Source organism: Pteropus alecto, unplaced genomic scaffold (genome assembly GCF_000325575.1).
Source record: "Pteropus alecto unplaced genomic scaffold, ASM32557v1 scaffold155, whole genome shotgun sequence".
Classification (NCBI taxonomy): Eukaryota; Metazoa; Chordata; class Mammalia; order Chiroptera; family Pteropodidae; genus Pteropus; species Pteropus alecto.
This window is the reverse complement of record NW_006438113.1, coordinates 15,523,488-15,547,741: the sequence shown is the minus strand read 5'-3', so window position 1 is coordinate 15,547,741 and position 24,254 is coordinate 15,523,488. Positions and strand designations below refer to the sequence as shown.

The 24,254-nt window shown below is 33.3% G+C and overlaps 1 protein-coding gene across 2 annotated transcripts in view; it reads right to left on the bottom strand.

Annotated features, from left to right (window-relative positions):
• Positions 1–24,254, bottom strand: part of CTNNA3 (catenin alpha 3) — a 1,378,877-nt gene that overhangs the window by 1,287,275 nt on the left and 67,348 nt on the right. For both annotated transcript variants that reach the window (XM_006915590.2, XM_006915591.2), the window contains exon 4: positions 4,690–4,856. In XM_006915590.2, coding sequence (XP_006915652.1) covers positions 4,690–4,856 — 167 coding nt within the window. The remainder of the gene's footprint in view (positions 1–4,689; positions 4,857–24,254) is intronic.

Sequence of the window (24,254 nt, the reverse complement as noted above, 5' to 3'; positions counted from 1 at the left end):
AGGCTGCTCAAAAAATTAAAAATAGGCTTCTGGGGAAAAAAAATAGCATAGATGATAGAGGCTTTGTTCATCGCTCTTACGACCACATCAAAATTATGACAGAAACACAGAGCAAATGGTAAGCAAAGTTGCCTAGGATCTAGATGAACGGAAGCACTATAACTAGGGAGCAAAATAATGAATCAATGTGCAATGAGAGAATGTAGGAGACGGTGAAGACGCAGGCTGCCTGGTTTCTAGTGGCTGAGTGGAACAGAGGCTGGGCAGCAGCAGCCAGCCCCTGCAGATGCCTCTTAAAGGGGCTGAGTCCAGGAGAGGACTTTCACGATGATGGACCTGCTCATTCTGAGCACCAGCCCTGGGCGGACTCCACGGGGGGCACCAGGGACATACAGGGGGATAGTAAGTTGTCGGAGTGAGGGCTGGAAGCAAGGCTTTCTGCCAGGCAGAACTGCTGATGGTGTCCATTGTTCCTCTGTTGAGCCCCCCACCCCTCGTACCTCAGTGTGCAGATGCAGCAATGCCATAGCTGAGACATCATCAAACTGGATAACAGAGGTTGCTCCACCCAGATGATTCCTTGAAACTCTGCCTCTCCCAATGCGAGGCCCCACCCAAGCAACATTCAGTTGGGTCCTTGGGGAATCCGATGCACCTTGCCGTGCAGAGCCAAGACTCACACTGATGACAGTGGGCCTCGGCTTCTGGTATGGCATCCTGAGGCAACTATAAGCACAGCATCTGTGGATTGCTTGCTGAATCTTAACAGATGGCCCCGGAGGGGTACAGGCTGGGGCTAAACTTAGCCTGCAGTTGAACTCCTCTCAAGACTGTGGCGCTGGACACCTACTACACAAAGCCACACTAATAAGACTGAGAGACTTAGGAGCTTTGCTTAGTACATAGAAACAGATACAGAAAGCCAGCCAAAATGGGAAGACAAAGAAGCAGAAACCATATGAGAGAACAGAACAGAGATCCAGGAATAATGGAGCCAAGTAATCTAACAGATGCAGAGTTCAAAATTTGCTTATAAAGATACTCAATGAACTTAGAGGAAGTTTAGATAAATTCATTGAGAACTTTAACAAGGAGATAAAAAAGATAAAAACGGAAATGGAAATTATAAAAAGAAACAAATCAGAAATGAAGAACACTATCTGAGATGAAGAGCAGGTTTGAGGGAATCAACAGAGTGTATAAAGAAGAGGATCGAATCGCCGATATAGAGAATGGGGAAGCTAAGGACACTCAATCAGAATAGCAAGAAAAAAGAAACCAAGACTATAATAATAATTTAAGGAGCCTATGAAACACAATTAAAAGTAAAAATGTCCATGTCATAGGGGTAACTGAAAGGCAATAAAAAGTTGAAGAGCTATTTGAAGAAATAATGATGGAAAACTTCCCTAACCTGTTGAAGGAAATAGACATATAACCCCAGGAAGTTCAGTGAGTTCCCCCCCAAAAAATGAACCCAAAGAGGCCCACACCAAGACACATCATAATTTAAATGCCAAAGGTTAAATACAAAGAGAGAATCTTGAAAGCAGCAAGAGAAAAGCAGTTAGTTACCTACAGGGGATCATGCATAAGACTGGCAGCTGATTTCTCGAAAGACTGTGCAAGACAGAAGGACTTGGCACAAAATATTCAACGTGATAAAAACCCAGGATTTACAACCAAGAATACTTTACCCTTCGATTCATTTAGCATCAAAGGACAGATAAAGAGCTTCCCAGACAAAAATAAACTAAAGGAATTTATCAACACCAAGCCAGATATTGGAGGACTTCTTTAAAAAGAAAAAACATGCATCAAAAAAAGGAATAAAGAATGGTTATAACTACATTTCTATCAACAATTACCTCAAATGGAAAAGAAGTAAGTGCTCCAACCAAAAGATAGAGTGGCTGAATGGATAAGAAAACAAGACTCATACATATGCTGCCTATAAGAGTCTCACTTCAGATTAAAAGACACATACAGACTAAAAGGAAGGGGATGGGAAAAGATATTGCCTTGATGGACCTAGAGGGTATTGTGATGAATGAAATAAATCAGATAGAGAAAGACACACATCACATGATTTCACATACATGTGGAATCTAAAGAACAAAATAAACAACAACAACAAAAAAAAAAACAGAAATAAACTCATGGATACAGAGAATATTTTGAGGATCACTATATGGGAGGAGGGTTGGGGGGATGGAAAAAAAGGACAAAGGGATTAAGAAATATCTAAGGATAGATACAAAATAGGTATGGAGATATAAAGTGTAGCATAATTGACAAAAACTCATTGAATTGTACAATGTAAAATGAGCAACTAATTTTATATTATATTTCAATAAAACCAGGATATTCTACTTCTGGGTATTTAGCTGAAGAAATCCAAAACACTAATTTGAAAAAATATATGTACTCCTATGTTCACTTCAGCATTATTTAAAATAGCCAAGATGTGAAAGCCACCTAAGTGTCCATAGACAGACAAAGTGATAAAAAGTGGTGTATATGTGTGTGTGTGTGTGTATGTATATACATACACACACACACACACACAATGCAATATTATATTCCATTATTATATTCCGACTACAAAAAAGAATGAAATCTTGCTATTTCCACCAACATGAATGAACTACAGAGTATTATGCTAAATGAAATAAAACAGGTGAAAAAAGATGAACGCCCTAGGATCTCACTTATATGTGGAATCTTAAAATCAAAATAAACAAACAAACAAAACAAACAAATTCATAGATATAGAGAACAAATTGATGACTGCCAAATAGGAGGAAGGTTGGGGAATGAGTGAAAAAAGTGAAGGGATTAGGAAGTTCAAATTGCTAGTTATTAAAACAGTCACAGGAATGTAAAGTACAGCATAGGGAATATAGTTATATTATAATAACTGTGTATGATATCAGATGGGTCCGAGACTTATAAGGGTGATCACTTTGTAAAATAAATGTCTAATCACTATGTTGATTACCTGAAACTAATATAATATTGTGTCAACTGTAAGTGAAAAATAAATTTTTTTAAAAGGAATAATTATCATAGGGTCATTATGAGGTTTGAATTAAAGAAGATAATCCAGCACAGTGTTTGGCATATTATAAAAACTCAATAAATATTAACTATAATTTTTTTGCAAAAAAAAATTTTGCAATAATTTTGCTTTTCTTTGATTTACCATTACCTTTTGCTTCATTTGAATGACATGATATGTGTGAATTACCCAGCACTGTACCTAACAGTTAGTAGCTCTCAAAATCATAGTGTAGGTGCTTGGGGTCTTTATATATACAATTACTTCTTACTTGATTATACAAGTGGCAATTTTCAACTTACAGAAGCCTTTCATTATGCTCTATCTCAACAAATCTAGAGTCTAAAATATAAAAAATATTGGGTCACTGAAACTGGAAACTACCTGACACTTAATCTTTCATTCCTACTTCTTGGTTACAGCATTTATTAGTGTCTGTATTCACATATGAAAAAATGAATCTAAGAAATATTTAGGGATTTTTTTAAGGTATTCAACAAACCAATAACCAAATAACAAGAAATATTGCTCAATTAATCTTCCCTACTAATCTACTAGTAGACAGCTCCTGGTGATGAGAACTAATCCCTTTCTTTAAAATCTACTTAAACAACAAAAAGTGCCAAATTGCTTTTTCGCGGTAATAAAACTATCAAAAGAAAGGAATATGAAATAATAAAGGGTTGGTCACTCACTCTACATTAGGGTTCAAATAAGCATTAGTGAGTAAGATAAAGATGCAAAGAAAAGTTTAGCCTTACGATTAGAGAAAATGATTTTGACAAGAAAGTCAATCAGACAAGGACATCATTTGCTTAATGAAGTAGTAACAGTCACCAGGCACCTTTATGGAAATGTAGATGTATTTATGGACAGAAGAGTAAGGGTCCCATGTAATTAGAAGATGGAGCAGAGAGGTTCTTTGCGACCTTTTTGTTTGTGTGCTATTAATGACTTGGTGGAACTCAATAAATTAAGAAAGTAAAAAAAGACTTTAATAAAATTTTTTTTCTACTAAACCTTTGCTAATTGGATTTGCCTAGCAAAATAAAGCAAGCAAGCAATCTTGCAGCCTTTGCAGTCACCAAGTTTAAATATATTCTTTACTTATATTAAATCCATTTATACATTTTCATAATGGATTACTACAGATATCACAGACTATCTATAAACATGTACTGTTTACCTTGTATCAAAAGGAGCTGGCAAAGTAATATTTACTTACAAACTAGAAAAAACTTCCAAATGTCTTAAATTTTATAGTTTCTCTTCCTCAAATTACATTTATATATGTATAATTTATATAATTTACAGAACTATGTTATATGTATTTATTTGTATATTTATATAGCAATAATAATTAAATGGTCAAAGTCTAGAACTTTCTCCTAGCCATTTCTTTATCAGTAAGCCATCTTCTGTTGTTCATTCTCCACTGGCTTTAAGACTAACTTCTGGCATCATTCTTTTGAGATACATTAGTTTCATAACCCAATCCAATCAGCTTCTGCTGGGTGACATTAAGAAACGAGGGTGAGAACAGGATGCACTAAGATTGATGCCAGGTTCAGAGGATGGAATTAGAAGCAAGAACAATGCCAAGGTAAATTAAGCCATCTTTTACTTACAGCTGACACGTGCTGCAAGAGACACATGACATCAATCATGTCTGCGAGGATAAGGAGTCTGGTAACTACAGCCAACAAGGCACGGGCGGCTTGAACCACAGCCTCCCTTTTTGGGAGATAACAGGGGTCATCCGCAAATCTCTCAGCTGATATTTTCAGAGCTTCACCTGAAAAACACAACCCCAAATAAGTCATACTTTAAGTTTCAGCTCTGCCTTTTGCAGCATTTATCATCCAACCTAATTCCAAGTACATTCCATGACTAAGCATAATATTTAACTACTGTCAGTTGACATTAGGACATTGTCTCTTAATAAACAATGCAGTTTCAAATTGACATTGTTTTTTTATAAAGCTCTGGCGTTAAGAAGCATTATACCATTTTCCTGCAAGAAAATTGTGCTCAATTGACTAGCAACATCTAGTAAAATTGCTGTCAGCTTCTGCATTTCTGAATCTCATTTCCTGTGAAAGCTTTCATTACTAAGACTTCAACTAGAAACAATTTTGTTTATAAAAATAAGGTAAATCTTCATTGAGTTACTTTCCAATTCAATGGATGTCTGAAAGAGCTAGCCTTTAAGATAATAAGACAGCAGTTTTCTGATAAAACTTTAACATAAGCAGATTAATCCTTAACTGTCAATATAATAAACTATATCCTAAACTTAGCCATAGAAATAATATTTCATAATACATAACTATTAGAGAAATTTGTCTACTGTTTTTAAAGATTTGTCATTTAAAATACATTTTATTTTAAAAGTAACATGTACTCATTCATTTTTAAAAGTTCACAATTCAGAAGGGAATAAAAATGAAAAGTCCCTCTTTACCCCTTTCCAGTAACGTAATTGTTAAAGAATTACCACATCTACTATTTTTTCAGTTTTTCAATTTAAACTTAATTGTAATATGAAAGCAATATGTGTTCATTAGTTTTAAAACAGTTCGCCATACTGAAGAGAATAGAGTGAAAAATTTTTAAGTCTCCAACTAATCCCAAATACCCATTAAGTTATTGTATATCCACTCAGAAAATTTTTCCATGAATATTTTATGTGTGCATACATGTATACACATGTACATATACATGTATATATTTGTTTTATATGTATTTTATGAACATACTCACATATTCATATACATTGATATATGAATGTATTTTTATAGAGACATTTTACATCATAGGAAAACATATAGATATTTTATATGTAATAAATGGAACATCAAAAATATGTAGATCCTTTTCATAAATGGTATACTATAAAATCTCTCTACAATTTGCTCTTTTCACTTATCAATTTATTTTCTTTTCACATTAAGATGTGAAGGAGATGACTAGGAGATAATTACAGCTTAGTAATTAACAGTGTGGGCTCTGAAGCCATTCTGCTTCAGTTTCTGGCCTACTACCTTGGACAAGTCACAACCTCTTTATGCCTCATTTTTCTCCTCTGTAAATATAGCTAATAATAATACCTACAATTTTTATGAGAATTAAGTAAGAGAAGTGCTCAGAACTTAGTAAAGACTTGATTAGCTGGTATTGTCATTTTTTTAATGCTTGACTAAAGTTACATTTTATTGATATACTATAACTTATATTACTAGACCTCTATTGAAAACACAAATCATTTCCAACATTTCCTTATTTAAACAATACTACAAAGAACACTCATGACACAAAACTTTGCATACATGAGAAAATTTAGCTGTAAGATAAACTTATAAAAGTAGAATTGCTGAGTCAAGGGGCAAATGAACTTATAGCCAAAAAATTCTCCAAAACACAACCATCTCACCAACATATGAAAAGGCCTATTTTATCTACTTTACTCCACAAATTTTTTAGTTTTTATTTATTCAAGAACTTCAGCATAAAGAAAATGGAGTAAATTATCTTATTAAATATAACAAAGATTAGTATTCCTTATAAAAAGGAGAAATGGAGAAAACCTATGAAGAGGGAATGAGACTATCTCAGCATGCTAAAATATCACGTTTAGCTCTCTTAAGCAATATCAGGTTAGGAACTGAGACTCTTAAGTCAGACACTTCTGAGATCAAATTCTAATCCGCCACTTGTAGTTCTGAGACTTAGACACAAGTACTTTCAGTGTTCTCATCTGTAGAAAAGAGATAAAAATATTACTTATCTCACAGTGTTTCTAGGATGTTTAAATGAGATAGTTCATAATGTATATTTAGCACAGTATCTGAAAATGGAAAGCACTCAAGAAGCATTAGCTGTTATTCTCTCAGGAAATTTCTAGTAGAGATGGTGATTTTTATGTGTTTCTCTGCAAGTCAGAATTGGTGATAGGAGACTAAAAACTTAAAGTGATCTCCAAAATTTAGAGAGCAGATAAGTTCCCATCAAAAGATTATCTTTTTTGTCATTATTCTGAATTGGAAAGTTACGATACCTGTATAGAACATTATCTTTGACTTCTTATACTAAAACTAAATATACACCAAAAAAAGAAAGAATTATGTGTTCTTAACTAAAAATGTTGAAATGTTCAACAACTGACTGAAGAGCCATATTCAGAAAAAGATTATTTAAACTTGGAACAATTTTACAATCTTTGTCTCCATTAAGAGAATATAAAGAGCCAACCAAGTAGCACTGTTGAGAGAAAAAAAGTCGCTCCTTGGATGCATTAATATTCAGCAAGTAAACTTCCTATTATTGGACTCATTCCCCTCCCTCCCCTGCAATTCTCCCAACCCTTTCCAGCTGATTTCAGCTCATACTTCTGGTCCCAATGTAAACATCGCTTCTAGGAAACCTCAGACCCCCATTACTAAAGCAGGTCTTACAATCCTATCATAATTTTCATCATCATTAATTGTAATGACTTGTATCAAAGCATGTCTTTTCTTCTAAATCATAAGAGCGTAAGAGCTGCATTGGTCTTGGTCACCACAGTATTCCCAGGGTCTAGAATAGTGCCTACTCTATTGGCTGTGAATACATTGAATGTGTGTTACTGAATGAATATGTGAGTGAATATTATCCAACTTCCCTTTGACAAACACTTGTTGTTTCCTATAAACACAGCTCTACCTTAGGCATCTGGGATATAGAGATCAATATGAAGCAATTTTGCAGCACAAGAAGTTCACAAATGAGAGTCAATGAACATTGTGACACAGTCAAAGCTGGGCTCATACAGAAAGTACTAAGAGGCATAGAGAAGGACTTAACTCTGCCTGAGGTGTCAGAGGACACTTAGAGGAATGTTCTAGGTAAGAGCAACATGTTCCAGCTAATGACAAAAATAGCTGGTGTATGGAATTTAGCCAGTTCACTGTCAAAGTGTCTTGTGTCAGGAGGAAAATGGCTATTTTCCTAATTAACTTGGAAAAAAAGGTGCAACAAATTTCCTTTCTATTTAGAATATAACATTCATGCTTATAAGTTCTACACATGAAAGTCTATTTTTTTTAAATGTCATTCCCATATTTCTTATAATGTTTTTACTTTGAAGTTTAATAATAATTAGGAATTTCACTTTTAAAATACATACAAATAAAAAACTACATTTATCTTCAAAAGATCCCACTCCATGCATAAAAGCAATTTACTAAAGTCCTTGAAAACAGCACAAGAACTAGGTTTGGAAAGTTTCCTTCTACTGGATTCATTTTGTCTTTTTCCTATCAAATATGCTCTGTTTAATCTTCAAAATATCAGTTATGAAATGCCTTCTTGAATAAGGTATGAAGGTATATACTCCACAAAGATTTATATAGGTACATCTTATACATATGTAAGTATAATATGTGAAAAATTCTGAATATAAAATTTGATATATAAAAACTTTATATGATCATATGAATAAACTCTGAAAGTAAAAAAAGAAAAATTCTTGACCAAATAGACAAAATATTCTTCATTTTATAAAAGATGCCTACATGGTTCTTTTAAATAGCAAGTTCCTTTGCTATATTTAAAAATACAACTTCACTTTCTAAAACTGATTATATTGATTATAAACTTGAAAATCAAAGAAAACACTGTATAAATAAAACATCCAGAGGAGAAAGGGGAACAATCAAAATGAAAAGGTGCAAGAATTAAAAATTAAATTTTCTACAACTTTTATAATTAACATTAAATTTATGATTCAATTGAGATTTCTAGTATTTACCTCTGGCCACCCTTCTGTGTGTGTTTTAATAGATCATAAACATGTAAAATGCACTAGTACATATTAATTGATTCAATATATAATAACACGCCCTGGTATAATGGGGCTCTCAGGCTAAGACTGGGGGGTTTGGTTTTATTTATTTTAAATTGGGAAACAGCAATTTTTAATTTGAAAGCTCTTAAGAGATAGGAGCTTGAATTTAACTTTGGAGTCAATTGTTTTTTTTGTTTGTTTTTGGGGGGTTCTTTTTTGCAGGGTACAGAGTAGGATGACCTCAAATAGGTCCTAAATGTAGAAAGAGAAGCAGGGTACAGGCAGGCAGGCACTCCTTTAAATGTTTGAGATAGTTCGACTACGTAGAGCAAAAATGTTTTGTATGGTAAAAGAAAATCTCGTGGTAGAGGGACAAGTCAAAAAGCCAGCTGCTGCTATGTAGACTCAGGCTTGCAAGTTATAAGGATATCAGAAGAACCTATGGATTCAGAATGCAGGTGCATGTTTGTCATTGTAAACTATTGGCTGTGTTTTATTTCCCTCTCATTATCTTCAAACTCTCAGCAAAGTCTTATTAAAAATTATAATTTGGTTCCAGCCAAAGCAAAGTAACAAAGCCCAGATTTCTTTCCTACCTGAAACAAAAATGAATAAACTATATGATAAAAAAAAATGGTTATAAAGGCATTGGGCATCAAGCAATAAAGGACAGTAATCCCTGAGAAGTGAAAAATAATTGGGAGAAACCCTTTGATAGCCCCAGCTTACTACCTTGAGAAACTTTCCAGGCCACACACAGGAAGGAAAAACTAAAACATAGCCTGGCAAACTCTCCGAGCTGAAGAGACAAAGCTGAAAATCCAGGGAGATTATGGCATCTCAAGTACAGACAACAGAGAGTAGGAAAGAAGAAAACTACACAGAGAGAGAACTCAAGATCTGCAGAGGCTGCCAGCTGTGTATTCAGTTAAATAGTGGTCAACACATATATAGGAAGAAACTAACCAAGGCTAAGGAAAAAATTATCCAAAAGAATTTGAGGTAACAGTACTTGGCACTCATACAGAGCTAGGAATAGTACTTGTTCTCAGACCAGAATAGAAAACTATGCATGGGACTCTGGATAGAGTACATAGAAGGGTCTTGCCTCAATTGTGGGGAATAATTAGCCCTAGACTGAGCATTGCCTCAGTTTCCTCTAACAAAGCTATTCAAAAGAGCAAAATTCCCGCCTTCGAGGCCAGCAGCAGTCATATATCAGAAAATTGCTGTGGCCAGGTAAAGTCAATAGCAAGACAATATATTAAGTTAACTAAAGTGGAAGGACATAGGCAACCTGCCACTGAGCCCTTCACCATTAAAAACAATAAAAATGAGCTAGAAAATATTTTATTAGGGTTAATTCTATAAAATTATAAATTTTTATAAAATATAAAATTGGATGGGGCTAGTTTTTATAAAACTGATGGAAACATCACCTAACATCATAGTTGGAATATAGTAGAAGCTCTCTTAAGAGACCTTCTCTCAACTATCTCCCTAGATTACTCAACCCTCTCAGCAGCATATTAATGATAATTCTGCCTTCCTGCTCAATACTAAAAGATTATCTCAAGTATACTAGAGCCCCCTTCTGCTCTCACTAATTGAGGTCTACCAAGAGTCAGTGTTTTCCCCAACCTTTTCATGTGAGTTCTAATTATAATTATGTAATTTTACTGAATATATAAACTTATTAAATGAGTATAAAAAAAGATCTGTTATTTCTTTAAAAACTAATTTGAAAGCTGAAGGAAATTAAAGAAGACCAAAAAAAAAAAAAAGATGGAATGATATCACATGTTCACAGAGGACAAGGCTGAATATTTTTAAGACAGTAATACTTCTCAAGATGATCTACAGATCAATCTAAAGTCTAAGCACAATCCTTATCAAAATTTTGCTGGCTCTTTTGAAGAAATTGACAAGTTGGACCTAAAATTCATATGGAAATGCAAAGGACTTGAGATAGCTGAAAGAATCTTGAAAAAAAGAGCAAAGCTGCAGGAATCACACTTCGCAATTTCAAAACTTGCTAGAAAGCTATAGTAACCAATAGAACTGATATCCCAAAATAAACCTTTACATTTATGGTCAATCAATTTTCAACAAAGGTGCCAAGAAAATACAGTGGGAAAGTAATAGTATTTTCAGCAAATTGTGCTGAGACAATTGGATAGTCACATGCAAAAAAAAAAAAAAAATGAAGTTGGATCTCTATCTCACACCATACACAAAAGTTAATTCAAGATGAATCATAGACCTATGCCAGAGCTAAAACTATAAAACTCTTAGAGAAAATCATGGGAGTATAACTTCATGCTGTTAGGTTAGGCAATAATGTCTTATATATGCTACCAAATAAATTAAATTAAAAATTTGATATGTTAGACTTAATCAAAATTTAAAACTTTAGACTCTGAATAATCAAAGCAATTTTGAGCAAGAAAAACAAAGCTGGATATATCACACTCCTAATTTCAAAATGTATTATTAAGCTATAGTAATCAAAACAGTATAGTACTGACATAAAAACAGACATATAGACCAATGGAACAGAATAGAAAGCCCAGAAATAAACACATACATATGTGGTCAGCTGAACGTCAATAAAAGTGCTAGGAATACACAGTGGGGAAAAGATAGTCTCTTCAATAAATGGAGCTGGTGGGAAAATTGGATATCTGCATACAAAAGAATGAAATTGGACCCTTTTTCACACTGTATACAACAATCAACTCAAAATGGATTAAGTACTTAAATGTAAAACCTGAAGCAATAAAACTCTTAAAGGAAAAATTTTCTCAACATTTGACTGAGCAATGGTTTGTTATGGCACCAAAAACACAGGAAACAAAAGCAAAAGTAGATAAGCGGGATTACATCAAACTAAAATGCTTCTGTACAGCAAAGGAAACAATTAACAAAATGACAATGCAACCTATGGAATGGGGGAAATATTAGCAGACCAGTTTTTTTATAAGTTAACATCCAAAATATACAAAGAACTTCTACAATTCAATATCAAAAACACGAATAACCCAATTTAAAAAAATGGGCAAACAGAGACTCATGGACATGGACAATACACTAGTGGTCACCAGAAGGTAGAAGGGAAGGGAGAGGAGGTAGGTAGATGGAGTAAAAGAAGTCAAATATGTGGTGACAGAAAGCAATATAACTATGGAAGGTGAACACACAATGTATACATGCCTGACTGTTAAAACGTGCAGCTGAAACACTGGATTTTGTTAACCAATGTCACTATAAAAAATATAATAATTAATTATTTTTTTTAAATGGGCAAAGGACCTAAATAAACATTTCTCCAAAGAAGACATACAAAAGGCCAACAAGTATATGAAAAAGTATCAGACATCACTAATCATAAGGGAAATGCAAACCAAAACCACAATGAGTTATTATCTTACACCTACTAGGATGGTTGTTATGAAAAAATCAAAGGACAACAACTGTTGATGAGAATGCGGAGAAAAGGAAACCCTTGTACACTATTGATGGCAATGTAAATTGGTACAGCCACTATGGAAAACAGAATGGAAGATCCTCAAGTAAGTATAAGTAGAATTATCATTTGATCCAACAATCTCATTTCTGATTATATATCCAAAAGAATTGAAATATGAATCTCAAAGACATATCTGCACTCCCATGTTCACTTCAGCATTATTCACAATAGCAAAGATGTAAAACAACATAAACATGCATTGAAAAATAAGTGGGTAAAGAAAACATGCTATACACATACAATGAAACATTATTCAACCTTAAAAAAGAAGGAAATTTTGCCATTTGTAACGATGTGGATGGAACTTGAGGGCATCATGCTAAGTGAAATAATCCAGACACAGAAAGACAAATACCACATAATCTCACTTTTATGTGGAATCTAAAATAGTCAAATTCATTAAAGCAGAGAATAGAATGGTGGTTGCCAAGGGTTGGGGGTAGGGTGCAAAATGGGAAGACATTGATCGAAAGGTACAAACTTTCAGTTATGCAAAATGAAAAAGTTCTGGATATCTACTCTGCAACACAGGCCTACGATTAACAATACTATGATTAACGATACTATTAATAGTTAAAATTTTGCTAAGAGGGTAGATCTTATGTTAACTGCTCTCATCACACACAAAGTAAAAATAAATAAATAAATTAGAGGAGGGAGGAAATTTGGGGAGGTAACGAATAAGTTTATGGCATTGATTGTGATTAATTTCACAGGTTTATACTCATCTCCAAACATGTCAAGTTGTATATATTAAATATCACCATTTTTTGTATGTCAGTAACACCTCAATGAAGCGACTTTAAAAATTTCTTTTACATTTTTGGACTTCAACATTAAGAAAGTGAAAAGATAACCTACAGAATGGGAGAAAATATTTGCAAATCATATATGATGAGACATATCCAGAATCTATTTTGAAAATTCTTACAACTCAATATTTAAAAGACAAATAACCCAATTTTTAAATGGAAATAAGATCTAAACACTTCTCCAGAGACGAAATATAAATGGCCAACAAGCACATAAAAAGATTTTCTAACAAAAATGTAATTTAAATTATTCAAATTTAATTTAAAAGTACAAGAGTTTTAGTAAGGCCCTTTGTAGAGATTACTTTTCGATTGTTTAAAGATGTCACATTTTTTTAGTCAAAAGCAAGAGACTAAAAACTTACCTGTGCAGGAGATAAAAGAAAAGAGAATGAATGTATATGTAGGTGTAATACAAACTGTCACTATAAAACTATTATGTACAGTGAATAATTATTATAATGTAGTAAGAAAAGTAGTAGTCACACCGCAACTATTTTCCATGAGGGGAATATTAAGATCATTAAAAGATTTGGGGTGGGTAGAAGGATGTTGAAAACTTTTGTTAACTGCTACAAAACTCTAAGCGGAATGCACCTCCCTCAGAAACCTCTGGGAACCCTATAAAGCTCACTATGTTGCCAAAACAAAAAAATTGAGCTATACAAATTAGTTTTCTTTTGCACAAAAATTAACAGCAGTTTTAATTGTCTTTTCATTTTATTTTGCCCACCAATGATAAATTTAGTCTAAGAAACTTAAGATGCTTAACAAATAAAATGATTTTGAAACTCCTTGGATTCTCAGTTCTTTTTTCTAAGACAAGGTCAGAAAACAGAACAAATCCAGCCTGCCCTGTTTATGTGCAAACCACAAACTGAGAATAACTTTTACATTTTCAAATAATTGGGGGAAAAAAATCAAAAGAAGAATATATCATGACTTGTAAAAATTATATGAAATTCAAATTTCCGTGTGCATAAATAAAGTTTTACTAAAACATAGGCATTTTTTGTTTGTTTGTTTCTATGGTTCATTTCTAAACATTTCTACGGCTGCTGTCCCACTTCAAGAACAGAGTTGAGTAGTTGCAACACACAGCATATGGCCCACAAAACCTAAAATAATTACTATCTGGCTCGTTACAGAAATTGTTTGCTAGCTCTTCACCTGAGGTAAATGAACTAATATATATTTATAATCTTTTTTATAATCTCTTTTTTAAAAATTAAATACTCCACACATACACAAAAAAAATTCATACAACTAAAAAGTATCGCCATTTTGATGTATATGAATATAGCTCTAAAAAGCCAATTATTTTTCATAAAATCTTTATTTGGTTTTCAAGTCTTAAATAAGCTAAACGTATGGACCTAGCCTGAAAAGCCTAGACAATATAAAGACTAGTTTATCTTTTAAAAAATATAAAATTTGACCCAGCATGCTTTTGGCTATAGTATTTATATATCTAATAATTTTAGCATCTCAGGAATTTTCCATATGCCTCAGTGAAGAAAGTTCAGCCAGCTCCAAATAATGCTCCCAGTATAATACCAAACAGAGTTATGAATTTTCTTCTCACATCCAAAGCCTAATAATAAAGAACCGCAAGACCAACAGCCAGCAAACCTAGCTTGTTCACGAACTTTCTATGAAATCCCGAGCAAGTCACATACTTTTTTGGTATCAATTTCCTTATTACGCAAATGCAAAGAATATAAAAACACGATAAAGAAAACAAATGAAAGCCAATAGTGCCCAGAGAAAACTACTAGATAAATTCAGAGTTCTTAAAATTCAAACATGTCCTCACTACTGTATTAATATTTTATATCTTTTTTGTGTGAAGATTTATCATGTCAAAATCAAAGCTATTCCCATGAAACCATTTCAATCAATTTTCTTAATTGTGGAGCTTCAGCAAACCTTCCTACCTTGGTCCATCACGAAGCCCTTGCTATCAGCCACACAATTTCAGGGGTTCAACTGCCCAGGGCCAGTGGACTGTCAATATTGACTCTCAATTCCAAATGCCTCCCTCCAGGAATGGTTGAAACTGATATTTACTGACCTACGTAAATGCCACAGGCTAAGAAAAAAAGAAGAGGTCAAAATATTGGGGGCTGGGGAGAGTAGAAATAAAAACTTTTGTAATGTAGGAGGGAAGGCTGTTAATTCCTTCTTTGGATTATCATTATAGGCTGTGAATATTTGGTGAGAAAGATAAAATAGCAAATCTCACTGGGAGCACCTAGCATTAAAAAGTAAAGAAAAGCAAGAAGTAAATATCAACTTGTATAATGTGCTAGCACAGAGTAAAGGGTAAGTATAAATATTCAAGAATACAATCTAGCAATTCAAGGATTCATTTAATGTTACAGGTCCATGCACATTTAAGTAAAATCATTCTTAATTTCATAGTTTTTTCTAGTTGTTGGTTGTTAGACCAGAATTGGCTAAATCTGTGAGCTGATTTAGAATAATGATTGCAATTTTCATGCAGTACTATTTTTAAGTGGAGTTTTCATTAAAATTTTTTCTCTTATTTAACCCCATTTTCTTTAGTACTTATTCTCTTTCACTGTCAGAAACTTTTCTATTCTGCGATACTAAATTTTCATTAATTTGGGGACACTAGTGTGTCTAAAAATAGTGTTGCTGTAAATAACATGCTCTTTAACTAACTTCACTAACTCCTTTACTAAATAGACCCCTCAGGCATTCAGATGTACTAGCTCCTAAAATCCTTTGTAACTAAACTCTTTAGTTTTATTTTTATTATAATATTTTATCATATGGGAAATTTAATTCATTTACCTAGATTTATGCATACTCACTGCTATAACATCACTGATATTTCAAAGTTAATCCAGCCTCTCTTAATATTCTTTTCTTAGAAATGAGTTAGTAAGCTCTGATTCTGCAGGAATACCTTGGGTGACCAGTTAAATCTGACTATTTTACAATTCTCTTAAAATATTACCATTAGTTAACTCAGAAAGTCTCTAGCCCAAAGCTTCGCACATTGGTATGGGAAAAAGAATGTTAAGAGACCTCTACTTATTAGCTATATTTGAGGAATGATATTTGAAAATATAGAAAAAAATTACCCTCTGGAATCAAACTCTATAGTCATCACACACACAAAGGATTGGAGGAGAGACATATCAAAAGGAGAAGGGAATTTTCTTCTCACATCCAAGAAAATGATTATGATAAACTATATTGCAAGAGTCAATGATCAGTCATCTCAAGAAACAGAATGGATCCCAGGCTTCAGATAGTGGCTAATCTTGACTACATATTGCTTTAAAGTAGCATGTCTAAAGAAGGAATTGAATCAATCGTAAAAAAAATAAATTATAAAAATTGGTCATATCTACCTAAACACTTCCCAACAGAGTAAAAGCTTTATATAATAAACTTTAAATACTATAAATCTTACCCATTGGTAAAATTATCTCTGTAGAAATGATAGATTAACCTGATGATTTTAACTTCATACCATTAAACAGTTTATACTATATACTTCCTTTATACTATTTCCATGCTCACTAAGCCATCTTCTGGTTATCACTTATGTTCCTAATATTGATCTGTCTACAACAAGAAAACATATTGATTGAGTGGTGTGTTTTGTTCTGCATAATAACTTTATTATTCATTATAAATTAAAAATCAGTTCTGATTTCACATCTTAAGCCTCACGATCTTGGTTAATATGAGTATGTTCCTAAAAGACAAATCTTGTCTTGTCATATGTATCTGACAGAAATCATAGTTGCAAATAACAGAACTCACTCTAGATAATTTAAAGGGAAAGGAATTTGTTCTGTATTATTACGTTATTTACAGTTTCCATGAGGCCCAGAAAAGCCAGGCTTAAATATTAAGCCAGAATGTAAAAGTAAAGAGCTGTTTATTTTTTTATAGAAATCTGCCTTGAAAACAGCCTTCAGAGATTTCATGCTTTTTAACAATTAAACATAACCTGCTAAACTATATTCATAATAGCATTCAACTGCTTAAGAACTTATAGTTATTTCCTAATCCCTAAGATATCAAATATAATCTTTTTTTTCATTGTGAATTCAACTCTGAATCAGCAAGCCCTAAATTATTTAATTTCACTTAGTTCATTTTCTGCCAAGTAAACTTTACCATATTCCTGTTAACACTATTAATTTACCTTTGTTCAGACCACTCCGTCAACTGAGAGGTCCACTGAGTCAATCAGTTCTTTTAAGATGGCACCCTGAGCACTCTTATTTAATGAAGTCTTTCCCAGACCTTACTGAGATGAGAATAGAAAAGCACACACACAAAAAAATAAAACAATAACAAAATTGTTAAGAGTCATCAACAGCAGCTGAGAGTCTTCTGGAAGATGAAAAGCTGATGAAAGGGTGTTGACAGATAAAAACAAGAATAGAGAACTACAGTCTAGAATAAGCTGAGTCTGCAGAGGATGCTGGAGACATTCTGCCCATAGGAATTCAAAGAGGCCAGGCTTGGAGATATGATACGGGGCAGAACTGAGCAGGGGTCTGAAAACCAGGGTGATTAACTGATTTCCTATACATGACATGTTGTGCCCTGTGTTTTCTCTATTACTGTTTGCAAAGCAGCAGGCAGCTCAGGATTTAACCCCCAAATCATAAAAAAGGTTTGTTTTTTTTTTTTAATCCAAACAAGCTGAGGAAATCATTTGGAGAGAACTGAAGTACCTAGTATGTTAGTGGACTCCAAAGTAAAGCCCTCTTTATTCTGACAGAGAGAGAGAGAGAGAGAGGTTCGCCGCTGTTTTACGCCAAGAAAGCGGGATAATGCCAGAAAAAATTGTATGGGATAAAGGAAATGATGTGCCTGACCCAGAGATGTCTGCAGATGATAATCAAGTTGATATATCATTGAAAGAAAAAGTTTCAGAAGAAATGTCTCTGTGGGAAAAACAAAAAAAGGAGGACTCCATGAAACAACTATTAAGATGAAAAGAATGACTAAACTTTAGAACATGGTAAACAGATTCAGAATATCTAGAAAAACAAACATATATATGTGTGTATATATACATATATACATATATATACAGAAATATACATATATACATATATACACATATATACATACATATATACATCCATACATATATACACATATACATATGTGTATATACATGTGTATATATATAGTTGGTATGTATATATGTATATATATAGTTATATATATATGTATATATAAATAGTTTGTCCTTCTCCAAGAAATGCTTATACTTGGTTCTTTTTCTGTCCAGATCACATACTTACAAACTGTTAAGAAACAAAGCAATTTTATTTCTGGCTCTGAAAATTATTTCTTGCTGTGCTTTTTCCCTTTCTTTGAATGAATTGATTCTATCCTCGCCCCATCACTGTCTGTACACCAACTATTAATAACTTCATGATAATCACATTTATCTGAAAGATATAAGAGAGTAGCATAGCCTTTAATCATAATGTTGTCCTTGGGACACACAAGCCAGAAGTCTCTTTCAAGAGAAATAAAAATTATTGATAGTTATCTAGCACTTAGATAACTCAGAAACAAGCAGTTATAAAGGTATGTAAAATGTTGCATTTCTATGTAATAAGTTTTATGCTTAACTGCTCAAGAAAGACACCTAAGTAATAAAATATTACATGGAAAAATCATTACAGTTTAGTGACTTCCATTCTTTAAGACTTATTAAGTATATGGTGGTCTTAAAACAAATCTATTAGAGCACATAGCAGACTTTGTGGTCACGTTTATGAAAGAATCTCCCAAACATTCAAAACTGCATTATGCCTGGAAGTTACACCTTAACGGGAAGAGTAGCTACTAGCCAATGACTAACTGATCCTGGAACACAAAAGGTTGGCTCCCTCACATTAAGGGAAGATAATTTAGTGCTATTCATTCTCCAGAGAGCCATGTGGGATCAGGCAGAGATAGACTTTAGCTCAGCACTGTCCAACAGAAAAACTCTTAGCCACATATATAATTTAAGATATTTTGGTAGCCACTGTTTAAAGTACTAGGAAACATTTTTAAAAAGTAAAGAGTAAAAAAAAATTTAGCATTAAAAATGCAAAAAGAAATAGATAAAATGAGTTTTTAAATTATATTTCGTTCTAAGTTCTCCAAGATTCAATTTTCTTACTTTAAAATCAGGAGAGTAACAACATAAACTGCGTAGGATAATTATGAGGGTCGAATGTGATAACTCATATAATTACTTAACCTTGTATTAAATAATATTGAGATCTTAACAAATGTTAACTATTCTTTTAAAAATATATATTTGTTTTAACAATATATTCAAAATATACCATTTCACTAAGTAATCAATATAAAAATTATTGAGATATTTTATATTTTTTCATACTCTTTGAAATCCATTATGTATTTTATGCTTACAAAACATCTCAATTAAGATGCTAAATTTTCATCAGAAATATTTTAGATTTCATAAAATTTACAGTTGAAAAAGTAGATTCACATACCCATATGTTAAAGTTTTCTAATAACTGAACCAAAACAAAGATTGAGAGAAAGTAGCCAAAGAGATAAAGAGAGAAAATCAGTACTGTGTGGTGCTCCATTATTCCAGGAATCAGAGCATTCTAGAAAGAAAATAATCAACCGTCAAATGCTCTGAGAGTTCAAGTCAGATGATGCTAGAGCTATAAAAGTTTGTAAAGGGTTTGTGAAAGATGTCAAGTTCAGTCTGTTCAAGATAACTGTAACGTAATGTCAAAATAGACTAGCAATTTGTTAACATGCATTATATCTTTGCTCCTGTCTTTGAGTTATACATCAAAGTAATCTAACAAGTAGAAAATAATTAGAGCAGTGGTACTGACCATGATATCACTTCTCACTGGGGAAGATGGAAGTAGAGTTTCAACTACTGTGCTGAGCATCAAACATTCCTAAGAATGACTATTACTTGTAGGAGTAAATTTAGCATTATTATCTATGTGTTAATATAAAAAAAAACACTTAGTTTGGTAGCAGAGTTTAAATAATAACTAAAAGTTGTCAACAAAGTCCCGAGAATGAAAAAGCTCCCCAAGGAGAGAAGAGAGGACAGAGAAGACCAAGATTAAGGCTTAAGAAAATGTATAGGACAAATGGGTACTAGATTTATTGGGGTGATCATTTTATTAGTTATATGTCTAATCCCTGTTGTACGCCTGAAATGAATATAATATTGTATGCCAACTATAATTGAAAAATAAAAAATATTTTTTAAAGGCTACAATGAGAGACAAAAAAAAATTCTACTTCTGGGTATTTATCTGAAGAAACCCAAAACACTAATTCGAAAAGATGTATTCATCTATATGTTCATTGTAGCACTGTTTACAGTAACCAAGATATGAAAGTAACCTAAATGTTCATCAGTAGATGAATGGATAGAGAAGATAGTGGTACACATATGCAGTGGAGTGTTACTCAGATTATATATATATGAAATCTTGCCATCTTCAACAACTTGGATGGACTTGGAGGGTATTATGCTAAGTGAAATAAGTCAGACAGAGAAAGATAAATACCATATGATTTCACTTATATGTGGAATCTAAAAAACAAAACAAAACAGAGACAAACTTATAAATACAGAGAACATTTTGATGGTTGCCAGATGGGACGGTGTTAGGAGGGATGGATAAAAAGGGGAAGGGATTAAGAAATACAAATTGGTACTTACAAAATAGTGCTGGGAACATAAAGTATCTCATAAAGAAAAAAGTCAGTATATTGTAATGGCTATGTGTGGTGTCAGATGGGAACGGGATTTATTGGGATAATCACTTCATGGGTTGTGTGGAGATCTAGTCACTATTTGTATACCTGAAACTAGTATAGGTCAACTGTAATTGAAAAATAAAAATGATTTTAAAAAAGAAAAAAAAATCATAGGAGACGAGAGGAAGAAGTCAAAAAAGAAACAGAAAGAGGGTGTAGCAAAGTAATAAGACAATTTAGTATGTAACCTCCTAAAAGAAAAGAGGATAAAGTTTCAAGAACAAATAAATGCCAAATGCAGCAGAGGAGTTGAAGAGAATTAAAATTGTGCAAAAGTAATTGAGTGAAACAATAAATAGGCCAAAGCAGAAGAATAGATAAAGTAAAACAGAATAGGAGTTTAAGAAGAGAGTAGACTAAAAGGAAATGGAATTTTTATTGAATATTTGTCAATCAAGTAGGGACGAGCTAATATGTGTGAAGAACGAACCGGTATAAAGGTATATGAATGAACAGCCTAGAGAAAGAAAAGATAATTGAGAACGAAAGTCTCTCAAGAGAGGAAATGAGCTTGGGTCCAAGTAATGATTGGAAAGATTAGTTTTAAAGGAATACTACTTTCTTTGAAACTGAAGAAAGAGATGAGCAGAAAAAGTGAAGGACAGACATCCTAAAGATTTTTATTCCTGACCCTGAGAAATGGCCAACAGCTTAAAGCACTAGAATATGCAACAAAACAATAACGTTCAGATCTATTTTCTGTGACCATAAACTTTAGATCACTTGTCAGTATTACACCTACTCTGTTACCTTTGCACACACATATGAAATGGCTACAGCATGGTGCCATCTCTCTAGTCAGGGAGAAAGGCAAAGCCATGGCTAATATATGAATCACACCTTCAATTTCAGACTCTTTACCAGCTGAGATTTCAAGCGATGTTCTAGTTTCTAGGACTCATAACTTACAAAGCAACCTGTTAAGATGCATTAAATCTTTGCTCCTGTCTTTGAGTTATACATCAAAGTGGCTTACAGAATTTCTTATACTTTCAAAATTGACATTACTGTTATTTCTCAAATTATACTATTTGTCAGAGGTCTATCATATCAAGTGACTGAAATTGAGAAGGCTGCACACACACATTAAGTGCTTCTCACCTACCCACACATCACTTCAAGATGGACAACACTAAAGAGTTTGCTGACAATATCACATGCCCTATAAGAAAAGCCTGCTGCAGATTTTTCAAGTGAATGCTAAGGAATGCCATGTTGAGTATTTTCCAGCAATTAGTAGTTTACAAGCAATGTAGCTAATTAGCTCATCAGTCTTCACTGGAAGTGTTTTCATAAACATTCTGCCAGCTACAAGACACCAAGTATGCATGTTAAAATGTGTTATAACAAGAGTTCATCATCCCCTTTTAAATGAGGAATGAACTGTATCTTCTGAGCATACTGTACTTGGTTGAAAAGATTATTGTATTTGTGATTTTATGCTTATCTAAGAACACTCTTGAGACATAATAGTTAAATACACACAGTGTCAATATAGCAATGGATAGAAATAACAAGGCAGCAGCTGTTGCCTTTGAAACCATATATAGGCCATGAGTATTGGTGGTAAATACCAAACATTTTATCTAAGTCCTAACTGCAATGTTGTTGAGCAGAGTGGATAGAGCCGACCTGTTACTTAGGGACAGTTAACTAAAAATGAACTGCTATTTTCTTTTATAAGTAAATGTTTGATACAAGAGATAGTATCTTTCAATACAGGTGACCCAAAATGGTCACAAGTAAATTTTTAAAATCTCCATTTTCCCTAGGACACAATTTATCTCCTTGTACGAAAAAAAAAAAAAAAAGGCATTGAATAATCAGGGAGGCAATAGGTAACATTTTAAAGGTTTAATATTGGAAATTCTATAATGGCATTTCTTGTTTAAGTAAGTACCCAAGTATACTGATAGAAAGATTAATTACATTTCCAAGAAACCATTTTCCAGGAATAATCGTTTCTAGAAGTAATTGTTTTCTCAGACTAATACGGATGATAGTAAGTCTTGATTCCTAATTCTGCTGGAGAAAAAAATGGCTGTAAACCTAGGGTCTTGTAAATCATGAAGATGAAGAACTATAGAAATGTAGAAAGAGGGATAAATCTTAAAAATACCCTGAATACATGTATTATGCACATGAGGATAGTGTACATTTTACTTTTCACCAGGAAAGGAGACAGTCCCCTAGCTACTAGCCACAATGCCTGTTCTACTAGAAATACTCATGAGCCATGCAAAGTGGGGCAAGTTGTCAGCTGCTGCTGGCCTAAGCTTTACAAACGCAGTTGGGAGGCTCCCGCTCCCGCATTAGTAGACTAGATAGCATAGCATTTCTTTGAGTATAAAATACCATAGCTCCATATTTGAGGAGAGCTATTTGAAGGATTCAAAAGCTCCTCCTCATTAATCTTCCTAGCCCTCCTACTGGCTCATGGTAGCCTTGGTGGAGGCCCACAATTAAAAATAGATGAGTAAGTATTTTAGCAGTGGCAGGATTCCAACAATTTGCAAGTCCTCTCCTACTTGACATAGATGAACTTGAAGCCTGCAGTTTCTGATTGCTGGCTCTGGTAAGCAGAACTGCCAAGACTATTGGTGTTAGACTACACATTCTAGCTACAGATAATCTATAGCAAAGTATGTGGGGGCTCGATTAGTGCTGTGCTCTACCTGTGTAGGCATCTTGGCTCATCTAGAAAGTACACAGAAGAGTTGATCTTCAAGCTTTCTCTGAACACTCTTGAAATCTCAAATTAATTATCCCTTTATATATTAAAGAATCCATACTTTTATTTTATTTCACTAAGAATCTATAAAAGTATAACCATTAGGATAAGGCAGTTAATATTTACATGAGAAAACTATTAATATTATTTTTAAATGTTCCAAGGCAAAGAATCCGATACCCCTGAAGAATTAAAAGCAAGTCTTTACTTGTTTACTGCCTGTTTTCCCATCAAAATATCAGTCACCTCCATGAGGGTAAGCCTTGCCTGTTTAGTTCACTTCTATGAGCCTAGCACAAAAAACAGAGCCTGCCACATAAAAAGGTTTCAATAAATATTTAATTTTTTTGAAAAAAAGAGAAAGAAATGCAAGTCTCTGAGGAAAGGCAGGTTAAGCATAGATCACATCTTTCTATAAATTATATACATATTCATCTGTAGTCATATGGCAGATTCATCTT